The 17,697-nt window shown below is 34.0% G+C and overlaps 1 protein-coding gene across 6 annotated transcripts in view; it reads right to left on the bottom strand.

Moving 5' to 3' along the window:
* Cog1 (conserved oligomeric Golgi complex subunit 1) overlaps positions 1-17,697 on the bottom strand; it is a 580,539-nt gene that overhangs the window by 307,992 nt on the left and 254,850 nt on the right. For all 6 annotated transcript variants that reach the window (XR_016549365.1, XM_090403917.1, XM_090403919.1 and 3 more), the window contains exons 16-17: positions 17,256-17,351; positions 2,632-2,723 (exon numbers count right to left, since the gene is read on the bottom strand). Coding sequence is in view for 5 of the 6 variants with exons in the window: in XM_090403917.1 (XP_090260043.1) it covers positions 2,632-2,723; positions 17,256-17,351 (188 nt within the window). In the remaining variant the exon portion in view is untranslated. The remainder of the gene's footprint in view (positions 1-2,631; positions 2,724-17,255; positions 17,352-17,697) is intronic.

The raw sequence follows: 17,697 nt of genomic DNA, 5'->3' as shown, positions 1-17,697 counted from the left end.
TCTGGCTATCATGCTATTCATTATTACTGCTCTCTGCTCAGCTCGTCATTATCATACCTGGGTAACACACACACACTATCTTTCCTCTCTGTGTTTTCTTCTATACAACCTAAAGCATGAATCTCAGATCTCTCGCCACCCAATTTACACTGCCTCTCAAGTCATTCGTGCCCACCATCACAATCATTTCATCCACCCTTTCATCCCCACTTAATTACATAGCCACACTTTCTATTGTTCCTGTAGGCAAACACTCCTCTGGCATCCTATCTTGCATACCATGGATTATTGAGTCTCCATACATCACACCTCTTACCACTCTGTTCCTTGATTGCTCACCAGCATCCCTCACTCTCTCTCTCTGATTCCAGCACTCCCTTGCATTCCTTTCATTCCCTCTCTCCGACTATTTCTATTCTCTCCTCTTCTATCATTCTCATAACTCTCTCTCATTCCCTCTCTTCCACTGCTTCTGTTCTCTCCTCTTCTATCATTCACATAAATCTCTCATTCCCACTCTTCTACTGTTTCTATTCCCTTCTCTTTTATCATTTCCATAACTCTCTCTCTCATTCCCTCTCTTCTGTTTCTATTCTCTCCTCTTCTATCATTCCCATAAATCTCTCTCACTCCTACTCTGATTCACCTAGCATTCATCTCTTCCATTCGCCTAATCTCATCTTTCATACTTCTAATCTCATTCCCAAGATATTATACCTCCTCTTTCAGCTCATCTATCTCTCTCTGCAAGTTAGTCACTTTTGCTCGCAATTCATTCTCCCAATCAAGACCACCATCTCATTCAAACAATCATTCAAGCCTTCCACAGAACCCACTCTTATTTTTTCATTCAAATTTTGCTCATTATTCTTACCCTCTATCACATCACTCATCTCTCTAGGTTGAGATTCTCTTTTCCCTGATGCAACAAGGTCAGTTATGGTAATATCTAACTCAATAAGTTCCTCCCATTGCCTATATTTTGAGCATATATGCACTCCCCGCTTCTTCCACCTGTCATATATCCAACTGCCAGGATGCATACATACTGCAAGCTGCAAATACCACATGCCACAAAATCCTGTAGTATCTTACACAAAATACAGTCCTTAAATGGGAGAGGACTTGGTGATACACCATTTGTAATTGGAGCTGCAGCTGCCACCATCAATCAAATAATGCCGAGGAACTACTACAACTAAACACTAAACGCTCTACTATACTATGTTATACACCCTACTGTAAGCTAATTTACTAATGTGATATTGTAAATATAAACTATATTTAACTATACTAAATAACGAAAACTTATCTTCTTCTCTTTCACTGCAGATGCGTCCGACTCTGACCTCACCTTCTCGGTAACCCAAAAATAACACAATATAAACAACAACTAAACTCCAAAAGCACCACCACTAAAGGACATTTGTATTACTGAAAAAAATGTAGCATAATTCGCAAACAGTAGTCACACTATACACCATTTAAAAACACTCCTTTTTTTTAGCACAGCTCAAATCCACCGCCATGTTATTTGGCGACTCTAATGCCACCCTCATTAATGTATATTAATAAAATTTAATAATTATTGAGAAAAGGCATAACATAATTTAAGTAAAATTTATTATTGTTATTATTGTTCCGGGCAACTCCAAGGAGTCGACAGACTCATCGAGGGAGGCCCTAACATCATGTCAAGAACAACTATTCGACATTGACACAGTATCTATCATACCTTGCCTTGAACTTATTCACGGTCGTAGCACCCACAAAAGACTCTGGAAGCTTATTCCACTCATTCACCACTCTCCAAGTAAAAAACCTAGCTCTAACACCCTTGTCAACCATGCTCTTGCCCAGCTTCCATGCATGGCCCCTAGTCCTCAACCACCAGTCATATTTTCAAAAATATCTTCTGGATCTATCTTGTAGAAACCCTTCAGTAATTTGAATGTCTCAATCATATCACCCCTCCTTCGCCTATTGTCCAATCTCTGCAACCCACAAATCTTCAACCTATTCTCATAAGGTTCATTCCACAGACCTTCTATCATCTTGGTCACTCATCTCTGGATCCTCTCCACTTCCTCCCCATCACGAAGAAACCCTGGTGCCCATAACTTGGCACAGTAGTCCAGATTGGGTCTTATCAAGGCTCGATACAGAGGAACAACAACTTGTTTGTCTCTGCATGTTAAAGTATTTTTCAGAAGCCAAGTGATTTGATGAGCTGATTTAGTCACTTTTGCAATGTGCCCCCTAAACTTCAACTCCCTATCCACTAACACTCCCAAATCCCTGGCCTCATCAATCTCCTGGAGTACGGTTCCACCAATGCGATATACTGCTGCTATTCTTTTCACCCCAAAGTGCAAAACCTTACACTTTGCCACATTAAACTAACATCCATTTTTCCTAGCCCAGTCCTCCAAACTATCCAAATCATCCTGTAACATTTTGACATCCTGTGCACTTACAATTGCTCTACCCAACTTTGCATCATCAGCAAACAAGTGAACACTTCCTCTCAAATCCTTTCCTATATCATTGATGAACAATTTAATTTAATTTATATATAATATAATTTAATAGAATATAATTTAAGATGTTTAAAAGAATTTTAATTCTTACTTGTCTCCATTATCCAAAATGTTTATTAGACTTTCTGTCGTCATTGACTGGCAATTTGACATAGCACAATCCAGCTGACTGCTTACAACTGACTGCTCAGGAAAATAGGATACATTTTTTACTATGAGATAATTAACTTAATAGTTATTCATATACATGAGCATTAATTAAAAAAAATGGCATATCTTATTAAGTATTATTTTGATATCACTTTCCAAATATAATTTACAAGGCCAAAATACACATTACATCTTCCTAATCAAATAAATTTCTCTTTAATAAGGAACCTAAAATGAACCTATTTGAATTTGAAAATTTGATAATGTAATTATAATAACTGCTTTCCTTCATGGTTACACGGTGATCAGCATTCATTATTAAAAATGATGGAAACAGCTACTGTCATCATCATTATAAAATTTCTGCCATGTACCCTCAAGGGGTGTACAGGAAATGATAGTACTACATGAAAAATTTACATCATTACTAACTTTACTTGTCAAGATTCTAACATTATCAGATTTCATGTTTCTATATTCTAAGGCACTGTTTACCGTATCAATCCACCTATATCTTGGTCTTCCTCTGGGTCATCTTCCTGCCAATCCGGCAGAGAACACGTGTTTTGCTAATCTTTCCTCGCCCATTCTGATCAAGTGACCATACCACCTGAGATTAGCTCTGCTAACGCATTCCTGGATCCTGACAAGGTCAAGTTCTTTCCTAATATCCTGTTTTTAACATGATATTGCAATTGATGCCATCTGTTCATGCCTCTAATCTTTCTCAGAAATCTCATATGTGCTGTCTCCACTCTTTGGTCAAGTGTTTTACTTCTGACCCAGCTCTCAGATCCATAAGTTAAAATGTTTGAACACTGTCTTGTATTTCTGCCTAAGTAGCAGAAATGTTTAACTTGTTCCACAGGTTCTCCATTCACAATGCAGTTGACATTTTCAATGCTTCTGCCTATTTTCATTGTCTTTTGTCTTGTTATTCTGAAGTATAACATCATCCACAAAAAGCAAAGTGCAGACATTAACATTTCCAAATTTGATATCAGGTTTAATACCACTTTCCTTCATAATGTGATCTATATAAATAATGAATAACAGAGGGGATAAAGTACATTCTTGTCTGACACCAGATTTAACATTAAACCATCTTCCTGTACTTCCTTCAATTCTAACTACTGACTTACAACTCAAATAAAGATGAAGTATTGCTTGATATAATGCCCCATTGAAACCATATAACTGTAGCATTTTGAATAGCTTCTCTCTTGGCACCTTGTCCTATGCTTTTCCAGATCTACAAAACTTAAATACACATCTTTGTTATATTCCCATGCTTTCTCGACTATTTGTCGTAAAGTGAAGATCTGATCGTGACAGCCTCTATTTGGCCTTAATCCAGCTTGTTCTTCACCCAGCTTTTCTTCCACAATTCTTCTCAACTGTTTCTCAAGTATACTTGCATAAATCTTACCAGGAACACTCAGTATGGAAATACCTCTGTAATTCTCACATTCAGTTTCATTTCCCTTTTTATATATGAGAACTATGAGAGCTCTACTCCAATCATTGGGAATTCGTCCTTTTGTCCAGGCCTTTTGAACTATGCAGTGCAGCCACTGCAAGACTTTTATACCACCATACTTCAGCATTGCAGGTCAAATATCATCTACTCCTGCTGCCTTTCCACATTTCAAGCCTTTGATGGCTTTTGCTACTTCAAGTATAAATATGTATTCCTGACTGTATGCCTGTTGAGTGTTTTTTTACCACCGTGCAAACACTGCTTGTTCAATTAAGCAATTTTTCGAAGTAATTACTCCATACTTCAAGGATATCTTTTTCTTCAGTTTTCATGTCACCTTTATCATCTCTAATTCCTTTTACAACACTCTTTCCTCCATTTCTAAGCTTCTTCAACAACCTCAAGAATATCTTGCTCTTCCCATGACTTTTGTTTAGCTTTCTTACATTTGTCTCTGTATTCTCTAAGAGCACTAGCTGACTTATTTGCCAGTGCTCTTATCACTGGCAAATAAGAAAGCACATCAAAATATAACTTTTGATATGCTTTCTTCTTTTCCTTCACTGCCTCTTTAACCTCCTGTGTCCACCATGGAGTTCTGATTTTTTTATCCTTGCAGACAACCTCACCACATGCCTCTCTGGCAGAATCAATCAATGTTTTCTTCAGAGTTTGCCACTGAATCTCTAAGGTTTCATTCCTGTTCTGAAACACTTTCATTTTTTTTCTTCAATAACCTTTCTGTATTTTAGTTCTACAGTTCACATCTGAGAGCTGCTCAACTTTTATTCACTTTAAAACTTTCTTACATGTTATTCTTTTCAAAATGAAATTCAATTTCATCCTGCTCAAGACCAAATAGTGATCACTTTCAATTTCAAATTCTCTGTACACTCTGGTGTTCTGCACCAGGGAGAAAACATCACTATCAACAATAACATAGTCAATGAGACTTTTCTTATTCCTTGCCTCTTCTCTCCATGTGAATTTGTGCACATTTTTATGTTGAAACATTGTTTTATTAATAACCAGTCCATGTCCTGAGCAGACATCCAACAGGTAATTGCCATTATTATAAGCTTTGCTCTTTTCTAAAAATTTTCCCCAAATATTTTTGTATGTCTGCCAATCATTTCCTACTCTGCTATTTAGATCTCCAACAAGGACCAACTTTTCCTTTTTCATTGTGTCAGTTCCTATCTCTAAAGCCTCAAAAAACTCCTTCACTTCTACCTTAGTAGAAATAGGACCATCGGCACAAATAAGTCTCATTGTCCAGTTCCCCCATTCTCATATTTGCCCACATCACTCTACTTAAGACTGCCTGCCATTCAAGAAGATTAGCCTCATATTTAGTGTTGAATACTATGGCTATGCCATCTTTTCCTCGATTGTCATTGCCTGAGTATAACATTTTGTATTTATTGCTCAGAAAGATCTCACCAGTTTTTGTCTTTTTTGTTTCAGTCACCCCTATTATGTCAATCTGATACTTACCTAATTCCTCAGCTAGCTCCATTTCTTTGCCATTCAGTCTTCTTATGTTGATAGTACCGATCTTTAACTCTGGTGATGTTGACTTGGGGTGTGTTTTCAGATTGGTTCCAATAGCTGACTTTTTGCTGTTTGCCCTGGTTCCATGGTGAAAACAACGGGGACCTTGTTTAACCAGGCAACACCCCAGCCGGCATGAAATTCTGTCATGTTGTACCATCATTTTGTATTTTGATTTAAACCAATAAGAATATAATTTGGTCAGCTAAATCCCAAATTGCCAGCCCATCCTTGTTTGTTCAGTATTTAGGTAGATTTAGGTAGACCCATGAGAAGGTGAGGATTGGACATTATGTCAAGTCCTGGTCGGTTCTCTGCATTCCTTTAAAGGCTATGTGGAGGTCTCCTCTCAGTTATACAGCTTTGACCCTTAACCACCCCAAACAACTACTGTGTGATAGTAAAATTTCACTTTAATATAAACCAAAATAATTACTTGATGTTTCAACCTTCATTGTCAAGGTCATCATCTGGAGTATGTATACATACATATATATATATACACAAAGCAAGAAACTATATTGTATGCTAAAGTTACAGAAATTTGGTCAACCATTAATATCTGGTGAAAGTTTTCCCCCTTGGGTAAAGGATTAAACCAAGAATATAATTTATATCTTTAATTTATAGTGTATAATTAGCATCTTTAATTTATAATATTAACTAACTGGAAAAACTTCCAACAACAATCTCTAATTCAGAGTATTTTAATAATAAGGTCTGACACTTTTGACTTCTTGTATATGAAAATATGACTTTTGCATTACTTTAACCTTGGTATCATCTTTGGGTCTGGCTTCCACTGATGAGGCCTCAATAAAGGGTGAAACCGGTCTGGGTAGTGACCCTTCCCATAATGCATAGCATTATATACATGTATATAAGGATATGTACTTTACGTTATAGGATACTACGGCAAGTGATGCAAAGTCATTAGCTTCTATATACGAGTTGCCCACTCCTGAAAATAGTTCAGATGCAAACTTTGTTTGCTTACACTTAGATAAAGGATTAAACCAAGAATATAATTTCTTGGCATCTTTAATTTATAGTATAACCAAAAAACTTTCAACAACTTTCCCCTTTGTTGTTTTTTACTTTGATATATTTTACTAGTGCTAGTAATTGTTCCACCCTCCACTTCCTTCTCATTTGTCAGATGACCAGTTGAGTCCTCTATGAATAAAAAATGTTTGCCATCTGGTCTGGTCACAATTATCAAGTTTCTTTCGGAAACTTGATAATTGTGACCTCTCCTTTAAAGACTGTAATCAGGTTCTTTTTAGTCTGCCATTTGATTGTCTTCCTCCAATGATTCCATCCAAGGCTATATTCAAAGTAATCTCATCCAAACCCCTTAATTGCAGTTAAGAATTATATCTATGATATCTTTTGCATAGCTTAATTTGTATTTCAATTGCTCATTTTGTTTTGTGTTCTGACCAGTGAGTGTTATTTATTTTTATTAAGAATTTCATTTTGAATGTTCCAATTTTATGCATTTCTTTCTGCCTGAGTCTTCATGTCTCAGCTCCACAGGTATAATAATGGTTTCATAGAGTATTGGTCTACAGTTTTTTTGAAATGCTGCTATATTTCCATATTAATATCAAGTCTTCTCAATTCCCCATATAGCAATTGCTCACTTACAGTCAGTCTCTCCTCCTCATCATCCACTGCTCTCAAACTCTCCATGATGTCACATTCACAAGAATGAAAAACCTTTATGAACTGCTCATTAAATATCTCAACTATATCCTCTGCAGCAGTTGTCCATTACCATTTTCTCCAATCAATGTCATTCTTCATTAATCATTCTTTTTTCATTAATCATTATTCATTAATCATGATTTTTTTTTTTTTTTTTTTTTTTTGGCTTCATTAGCTAACTGCTGCTCATATTTCACTTTTGCTACCCTTTACAAACCATCACGCTCCTTGCCTGTTCTCTGTAATCCTCATGGAAAAATATATAGATGCATGCTCCCAAAGTGAAATACACAATTAATTACTTCTCTTGTGAACTGTTCAAAAGTAATATCTTTTTCCTCTGTATTGCATGCTTAATCTCTTCATTCATCCATTTCACACCTACCTTATTTAACCTTCTGACCCTTGGAATACTTTAGACATTGCTTCTACTAAACAGTTCTTGAATATCAGCCAAGTTTCATTGATCTCCTTTCCAGCCAACTCCTCATTCCATGCTACACCTGCAAACTGTCTCTTGAGCTTCTCATAATCACAAGCATTGTAGTTCCACATATACTCTTTCCTTACAGAAGTCCTCACACTGCTGGCATTCACCCAGGTAATCATTTCATGTTCACTCTCACCAAATGGAGGATGGTGAGAGTGGCCATATCTCTCTCACCATCACCATGGTCACTATTATTCCTAAATATTTAAGAATAATTAGGAATAATAGTTATTTTAAACTAATATTAATGGTTAACTATTAACATTAAAAAGTAATAGGAAAATTTAGTCATGAAGAGATGAATGAGACTTTAATTTTTGTAAAATAAATCAATTGTTAATCACAAATACCTTATTCTACCACAGGCCATAATACAAATGCACCTGGACATCACCAAACAATGAAATCAAAAATCAAAAAAAGATTGACATGGATACAGTCCATGAACTACTATCAGCCAAACTAAAAATCAGTTTCAAATGAAAGAAAATAAACCATCAAAAACAAAAGATGATAGACATCTAAAAATTCAATGATACCTTGACCAGATCTAACTATCAAAGAACATTGAAAGGAAAATTATATAATCTTGCTTGAGATACAGTCTTGGAGTCTGGGAAAAAAGGTAAAGAAATTATTAAAAAAACAGCAACAAAACACCCAGGCTACCAGACAAGAGTAAATATAGATTGACTCACACCAGAGGTTTTGGACTTATGGGAGAGAAAAAGAATATCCAAAACTAACCCCTCAAAAGAAGACAATGAAGAAAATAGAATATAATACAAAAATTTGAAAAAAGAAATAGACAAAAAATGCAGATTAGCAAAAATCACATATTTAGAAGAAAGAGCAGGAATATGTGAAGAAGCATACAAAAAAACATGACCCCAAGACCACTTATGGAATAGTTAAAGAGATAACTAGAGATAACTAGAAATAGTACTCATCCAACCCAGTTTCAATATTTTAAAGAGATGGAACCACATCAAGTAGCAGTGAAACAATAAAAGAAATATGGACTAATCATTTTAAAGAAACATTCACAGCTGAAGAAACCATAGATCAAGACGCTTTCAATCCAGAAAAAACTAATGAAGAAAAGACATCCTAAATGAAGAAATACATAGAGCAATCAAACAAATGAAAAATGATAAAGCACCAGACATAGATAACATTCAAAAAGAACTTCTGGAAAAGGGAGAGAAAGCATAATAAATTATCTAAGGAAACTGTTCAATAAAATACTAAAGAAAGGAAATTTATCAACAGAATGGAGAACAGGCCAGATCATACCCATCCACAAAAAAGGAGATCAGATCCTGCATTAACTATAGACCTATCACCCTTCTAAGCCACTGCTATAAAATATTCATCAGAATTCTTCAAAACAGAGTTAAACATTCCTATTAAGAACAGACAGAAAAAGAGCAAATGGGGTTTAGAAATAGGAGAAGTACAACAGATGCAATTTTCATATTAAACAGATTAGCAGATCTTATGAGAGACAAAAATAAAAAACTCTACTGTTTTATTGACTTCAAACAAGCTTTTGACTCAATAAACAGAAGCAAACTCATTAAAATTCTAGAAAAACAGAGGGTTTGACAAATACATATTAAATTGTATCAAGAATTACTATTCAGAAACACAAGCAATAGTGAAGTACAAAAACACAGAAACAGATCAAATAAAGTTAAAAAAGGAGTTATGCAAGGCTGCCCATTGTCACTATATTAATTCAACCTGTACCTAAAAGAAGTAGTAGATGAAGGACTATAGATGTGTGAAGGCATAACTGTAAATGGAAGAAATATAAGACATTTAAAATATGCTGATGACATAGTTATCACTACAGGCAGCCAAGAAAAATTAGAAAATATCCTTACCAAGCTGCAAACAAGTAACAAATATGGTATGAAAATCAATTTTAGTACAACAAAACTAATGGTAACAGGAAGAAAAAGGGAAGCAATCCAAATAGGAAACAATAATATAGAACAAGTAAAGCAATTAAATTACCTAGGATCAACGATCACTGAAGATCTAGACTATTTCGAAACCATAAAATACAGAATTGATAATGGATGAATAACAATGGACAGACTACAAAAAATACGGAACAATAAAAGATTAAGCAAACAACTCAAATTAAAGATATATAAAACAATGATAATTCCCACAAATGAAAAATGATAAAGCACCAGATATAGATAACATTCAAAAAGAACTTCTGGAAAAGGGAGAGAAAGCATAATAAATTATCTAAGGAAACTGTTCAACAAAATACTAAAGAAAGGAAATTTATCAACAGAATGGAGAACAGGCCAGATCATACCCATCCACAAAAAAGGAGATCAAAAAGAAATGGATAAACTCAATGCTTTTGAAATAAAATGCCTAAGAAAAATTAATAGAACAAACTGGATGGACAGAAAGACAAATGAAAAAGTCAGAGAAGAACTTAACTTTAAAGAAACAATAATTACAGCACTAAAAAAGAGCCAACTAAGCTGGTTTGGACATGTTTCAAGAATGAACCCAGAAAGACTAACAAACATATTATTAAATGGCAGAATTGAAGCACAGCTCAGCAGAGGAAGCCCAAGGAAGAAATGAATTGAGAACATTAAAGAAAGCACCCACTTAAACTACATAACAGAACTTCATAAAAAGACAGCAGACAGAAAGAAATGGCAAAAATTCATCTTTGAGGAACTCAACCCGCCATGAGTGGAAGAGAAGAAGAATAACTATTAATATATTCCTATTAACTATCAACTATATCTGCCATTTAATAATATGCTTGGTAGTCTTTCTGGGTTCATTCTTGAAACATGTCCAAACCAGCTTAGTTGGCTCTTTTTTAGTGCTGTAATTATTGTTTTTTTAAAATTAAGTTCTTCTCTGACTTTTTCATTTGTCTTTCTGTCCGTCCAGTTTGTTCTATTGATTTTTCTTAGGCATTTTATTTCAAAAGCATTGAGTTTATCCATTTCTTTTTTTCTTAAAACCCAGCATTCTGAGCCATTAACTATTCTATTTATAGTTAGAGTAGTTATTAGGAAGAATAAAATATTTAAGAAAAGTTAGGGAGAAAGGACACAATATTTAAGAATATTTATTCTTCTAACCATTCACTATTTTTCTGTTCTGCGCATTTAGAATTCATCCATATCACCCATCCATATGCGATATATTTTTTTTATCTGAATTAATTCAGAAGGTGGGGTATTTCAGTTATTGAATACATATGTGTTTTGAATATCACTGCACTTTCTTTTCCTGCATAGTAAAGATTAAGATCATAGATGCACTTCTGAGTAATTATATTGAAGAAAATGATAATAAAATTACATAAATTCAGTGGTGAGCTATGGAAATTTTAACAAAGGGCTCGCTTCATCGAGCAAAAAAACAAATTCCAATCAAAAAGTATGAGAGGACAATCAACCTAAAGGATATCATTTTTAAACAAATATTTGCACACTATCAACTGTATTAATCTTACATAAGAAAAACATTTTTTAACTATCAAAATATAATAAGAATGAAAGCTTTTATAAAACATTTGATTGGCTATGATTTTTTACCATACGATTGGCTATCAGAAGGGTAAAGATAGTGCATGTGCTTATTTTATTTTCAAACTTGGTTGCATTCGTTATAGAGGAGTTGAAACAATAATTCCAAATAATCTATACACTGCAGAATAGACTCGTTTTTGTTAGGTTACCATATGAGTTTGTCGCTTAATATGTTTCAAAAAAATTTTTTTAAAAAATAAAAATAAATAAAAAAGTAAACTAGAAGAACAAGGGGCTTGCAAATTTGAAAAAAATTTAACAAAGGGCTCGTGCGAGCCCACCGCAAGCCCCTTATAGCTCACCACTGCATAAATCCTATCATCAGCATAAGCAAAATTGCCATCTGGGTCTGCATTACTAGTCTTTTACCTTTTCCTCAAATAATAGTATTTTATGACACTTTTCCTGTCCCGTCAGGTGTCTTCTCAATCTAGGAGATTGACTACCATGTGTCTCCACCATGTCCTATTCTGCGCCTCTCTGCTGCATTCCTCATATGAGAGATAGGTCCAGTCTTCTATATTTTTCATCCACTCCAGTCTTTCCCTCAACAGTTCCTTCGAGAAGTACCCTTTGTAGGCAGTAATGTCTCAGAATATGTTCAAAATATCTGACTTTTCTCTTTTTATTTCTTTCATCAGGCTCCTGTTTACGCCTGCCATCTCTAGTACCTCTTCATTTGTCTTTCTATGATATTCTCATAATTCTTCGCAGCATCCACATTTCAAAGGCCTCCAGTTTTTTCACACTCAGATTGGAGAATGTCCATGATGTCTCTACTACATATAATAATGTAGACCATATGTAGACTACATATAATAATGCAGACCATATGTAGCATTTGGAGATTCTTAGTCTTGTTTTCAGATTTAATTCTCTAGAAGTTAGTAGATTTTTCATCCTGTTGGAAGGTGACCTTGCAATTTCAATCCTTTTTCTAATTCCATCTTCTGTCCTGCCATTCTCTGTGATCAAGTGTCCGAGGTATATATTATACAAAAATTTGAAAAAAGAAATAGACAAAAAATGCAGATTAGCAAATATGTATTTTTGCACCTGTTCTAATTTATTTCCTTTTATATTGATGCATATTTTTGGTATTTTCTTTTCTCTTGAAATTATCATGATTTTTGTCTTTTTAAAGTTGAAACTGAGGCTATACTGTTCGCTATACTTGAGGGTTTCATCTATAAGAGTTTTGAGGTCATATTTGTTTTCAGCTAGAAGAACCGTGTCATCTGCATATCTTAGGTTATTAATATTTCTGCCCCCTACAGTGATTCCTTTGAGGTTACTAATTTTATTAAATATTTCTTCTGTGTACAGGATAAAGAGAATTGGAGAAAAGAAACAGCCTTGTCTCACACCTTTCTGAACTGGGAATTCTTCTGAGGTCGCTGTATTTATTCTCAAAGATGCAGTCTGTTCCCAGTAAAGATTAGTTAATAGCCTAATGTCTTTTATATCTTTGCCTATTTTTGAAAGGATTTCAATTAATTGTTCATGTTGGACATTGTCGAAGGCCCTTTTGTAATCTATGAAGCAGAGGTACACATCTTTTTGTTTTTCTAGATATCTTTCTATGATGGTTCTGACATTGAAAATATCTTCTCTTGTACCTACATTTTCCTTGAAGCCACTTTGTGTATCATTTATTTCTATGTTTATTTTTCTTTTATTTCTTTCAAGAATAACGTATAGGAGGACTTTTGATACTTGACTGATGAGGCTGATTGTCCTGAACTCTTCACATCTTGTAGCTTTTGTTTTTTTGGGAATTGGAATGAAAATTGAGTGATTAATATCTTTGGGTAGAAATCCAGTCTCGTATATTTTATTGCATAATTTTGTTAGAAATTTCAGTCCTGCTTCATCGAGAACCCTCAACCATTCTGCCAAAATGTCATCTATTCCTGCAGCTTTATGTGGTTTAAGTTTTCTGATGGCATTTTCAACTTCACAGAGTAAAATGGATGGTCCTTCTAAATCAGTCTGTTCAGGAATATAATTTCTTTGTTGTTCATATAATTTTCTTGTGTATTCAATCTATCTTTCCATGATTTCTTTTTTATCCATTAGAATATGGTCTCTTGAGTCTCTAATGACACTTGCATGGTTTGCTGTATTTGTCAAAAATAAACTGTAATCAGAAATATCATGTCGTTAACAACTGACTAGATAGCATACCTTCTCCCACCAATGAGCTGTGGATTCGAAACTCGCAACTGGTATGGATGTTTGTAATGTTTTTAGGTAAGGGATGAATTTCATTGTCTGATGTCAGACCATAGCACTGCTTTTTGGAGGACTGAAATGGCTTAAGTGGTTTCCAAGTTTGGTCTCTAAGAGTAGGTTCCCAGACCAGGTTAAAATGAATAAAAATTAGAAAGAAAAGTAAATAAAATAACGACAATGCTAAAATAAAAACATTCCCTAGCAAGCCCATTGTTGTACAGCTATAGTACATGTCAGTAGTAGCCATAAAAATACATACCACCCCCCCCCCCCCAAAAAAAATAGTGGAATATCATGCAACATAGCTGCGCTTTGTTTTTCTTCCCAAAAGGTGATTCATCACATTAAAGGTAAAAAGCAACCACTTCAGATAATTTATAAGTTTTTGATAATAAGAAAAGTGATTATTACGAATTAGAAATTTTGTGAGGTTTGGGATAATTACTGCATCCACCTATAAAAGAAATATCAGCATTTTTGTTTATAATTATTCAAAAGAATGGAACTGGAAATTTCTGACTTAAACTAGTTATAACTTGCAGCTCTTTAGTGTGACTTCTGAGAATTGTATCACCTTAAAGATCACAATTGTGATAAATAATCTCATCTAAGTTTCAGCCTGGTGATTGTTAGGATTATCTTCTAGTATAGTTAAGGATTACTGTCTAGTAACCAGAAAGGATTATTATATATATTATTAAAGATCTCAGATTTCAGAAATGGCAACAATCAGCTGTTGAAATAATCGAAACTTATTTTTAGTAGATAAAAGAAAACTGCAAACAATATTATATACGAAAAGATAACATGAAATCCATTTTTATTTACTTTTTGTTGTAATTTTTCTTCATTTTAACCTGGTCCAAAAATTCTGCTCTAGAGACCAAACATGAAAGCTGCTCAAACTACTTCAGGCCGCCAATAAGCAGTGCTGCGGTCTCACATCAGATGATGAAATTCATTTCTCACCTAAAAACCATTACAAACATCCACGCCCATTGTGAGTTTCGAATCCACAGTTCATTGGTGGGAGAGGGTACGCTATCTAGTCGGTTGTTAACAATATATTTCTGATTACAGTTTATTTTTGAATGGTTCACAAGAGAAGAAATTAATTACATCTCATCTGTTGAATTAGTTCAAATAAAATGTGTGTGTGCACACATGCATGCATGTATATCACATCTGGATGGGTGTCTAAATGTGCAGAAAAATAGTGAACGATTCGCAGAATAAATATTTTTAAATATGATGCCATTTCTTCCTAAACCACCCTATTCCAGTTTTATAAACATTAATATTCCATCAACAGAAACTGTAGTATCTAAATAAGAAAGAATATTTACAACTTTTTAAGACGAAACAGAAATTAGGAAACTCTCCAATATTACTTTCATATATAAAATATTACTTTCACTTATAAGAATAAAAATATTATGAAAATCTAATTAAAATCTAAATAAACTATATTTTGTAAAATTTATCTTGCACTACATTTACTTTTCATATATCAGTATCAATGCAATATCGTTTCAATTTTGTAGTGAATAACGTTTTCAGCAAATTTTTTCTACTATGAATATTTTGCAACATGAATTTGTCCAGGATGAATAGTTCGTGCCATGAATTTTCCTGTAATGAATTGTCTGTGAACCCAACCTTTCACAATGGAACTGCCTTGACTTACATTACTTAAAACATGCATGCATGCATGCATACATACATACTACATACGAGGGTGATCTGAAAAGTTCTCGGCCTCGACCATAGATGGCAATACTATCGGCAAGAATTCTTTTTCTAAGTTGGTACAACTGTCATAAGCATCAATGTGAAATTGCAAGTCATTCTACCAAGTAGTTTGTTTTATACAGCTGTCTGAAGCAAAAATGTTGTCTGTATCCCTTGAAATGGATAAAATTGAGTATCAAGTGGTTATAAAATTCTTTGTAAAAAATTTAATGCCAAAAGAAATCCATTTGAAGTTCTTAAAGTTTATGGGCATTCTTCTCCTTCATTTTCAGCAATTAAGAAATAGGCTGCCGAGTTTAAACATTGCCGTACCAGCCTTGAAGATGATCTATGTGAAGGACGTCCAAAAAGTGTAACGGCGAGTCAAAGTGAATGAAATTGCTGGGACTATAGGCATTTCAAAAGAACATGTAGGATATATTTTACATGAAGAATTGCAAATGAAAAAGCTTTGTGCAAGATGGGTGCCGCACTTGCTCACAGCAGATCAAAAACGTACTCACATGAAAATCTCTGAACAGTGTTTGAAGTGTTTTAATAAGAATAAAACTGATTTTGTGCGTCGATTTATTACTATGGATTAGACTTGGATTCACCATTATACACCAGAATCTAAACAGTAGTCAAAACAGTGGAACAGAAGCCGGTTGTTTAGTGCCAAAGAACACAAAGTCGGTTCCATCAGCAGGACAGATCATGGTATTGGTGTTTTGGGATGCTAAAGGCATTTTGTTTATTAATTATCTTCCCACCTGCAATGAACTCGGTCTTCTTTGTGTATATATTACAAGATGCACTTTACAAATTTATGTTTCTATCATATCTCCTCACTTCTGTTAGTTACATTCTGAAGACCACATTCCTTCATTTTATTTTAATAAACACAATTTAATAGATTATGTATCATCTTGGTCATCCTCTGATGGATTTTATTAGGTGCCTCCTCATTTCCTCTGAACTTAGTGAATCATATATGAGCACAGCAGTCAATGTGGTTATATCAAAGTCTTGTGCAGAGCAAAAATAACTTCTTTATTCCTACAAGTTAATGATCTCCTCAGAATTATAGTTATTTGAAGTGACGACTTAACCATCTTAGCAATATAGTTTATAAACTTTAACCCCCTTCATCATCAGCTTCAGGTCTCTAGCTTCACTGAGCACTAACAAATTACCATTAAAATTCTTAACCCTGCACTTTGCAATACTGAAGTCATTCATTGTTATTTGCTCATGGAATCAATTTGTTTCAGATCAACATGAAAGGATTCTCTATTAGAAATGTCCAATATCACTATTTCTTTTGCATCATCATCAAATAGTAGTATACAAATAATTATATATTACTATCCAAGACCAACCCCCAATAATCATTAATATTCAAGTGCAACTATCACACATGTCTGTGATACCTGTCAGTCACCCTCCTAAACATATCACAAATTTATTTTGCATTTACATCCCTCTGAGTAAGACAATCTCCGATGTGGAATTCTACAAATGTCTTTGCAAAATCCAAAAGTACTGTCTATTCTCCTTAACCAACTGTGCAGTCACACTGCCATAATTACTAACTTTTAATCATAGCCAGACATCATGAAATAAAAGATCAAGCTACGCCCAAATGTAATTGACTGCAGAACTAAAGTGCTTCTGATTTTGAATTAAATCAGTTCAAATTATGACATCAATACAAATCATTCAGATAACTGTGAAATCACTATATCACAAAAAAAGAAAACGTTTTAAATACTTACTTTTATTCTCTCGGCAAATACATCCCTCAGAAAAACATCCCAGACTAACAGCTTTCGTTTTAAGAGGCGAAGACAAATTTTATCCCAATCAGTAACCTAAAAAGTATTGCCATAAAAGAATGACAATAAACCAAGAAATTGTGCAATATATTAACACTAGATATTTGCTATCTCAAATAAAACAATACAGACTGCAAACTATACAGTTCATCTAATTATTTATTTGATAAAGCTGGATTAGTAAGCTTAATATTTAATGGAGTATTATTAGGAAATGTTTCTTTAAACTACTTTAAAATAAATATGATTATAACATATGTTACATTTGAATGTTTATGTTAAGAAGACTGATTTGAAAAATTGAATCACAGATATATGTGTAAAGATTATAAAAAAAAGATGCCTACCTGAAACAAAGTAAGGATAATCTTTATTAATTTTT

This window comes from Typopeltis vanoorti, chromosome 14 (assembly GCF_054136105.1).
Source record: "Typopeltis vanoorti isolate ZY-2024b chromosome 14, IOZ_Tvanoo_1.0, whole genome shotgun sequence".
NCBI classification, from domain to species: Eukaryota; Metazoa; Arthropoda; class Arachnida; order Uropygi; family Thelyphonidae; genus Typopeltis; species Typopeltis vanoorti.
This window is presented reverse-complemented; position numbering and strand designations above follow the sequence as displayed.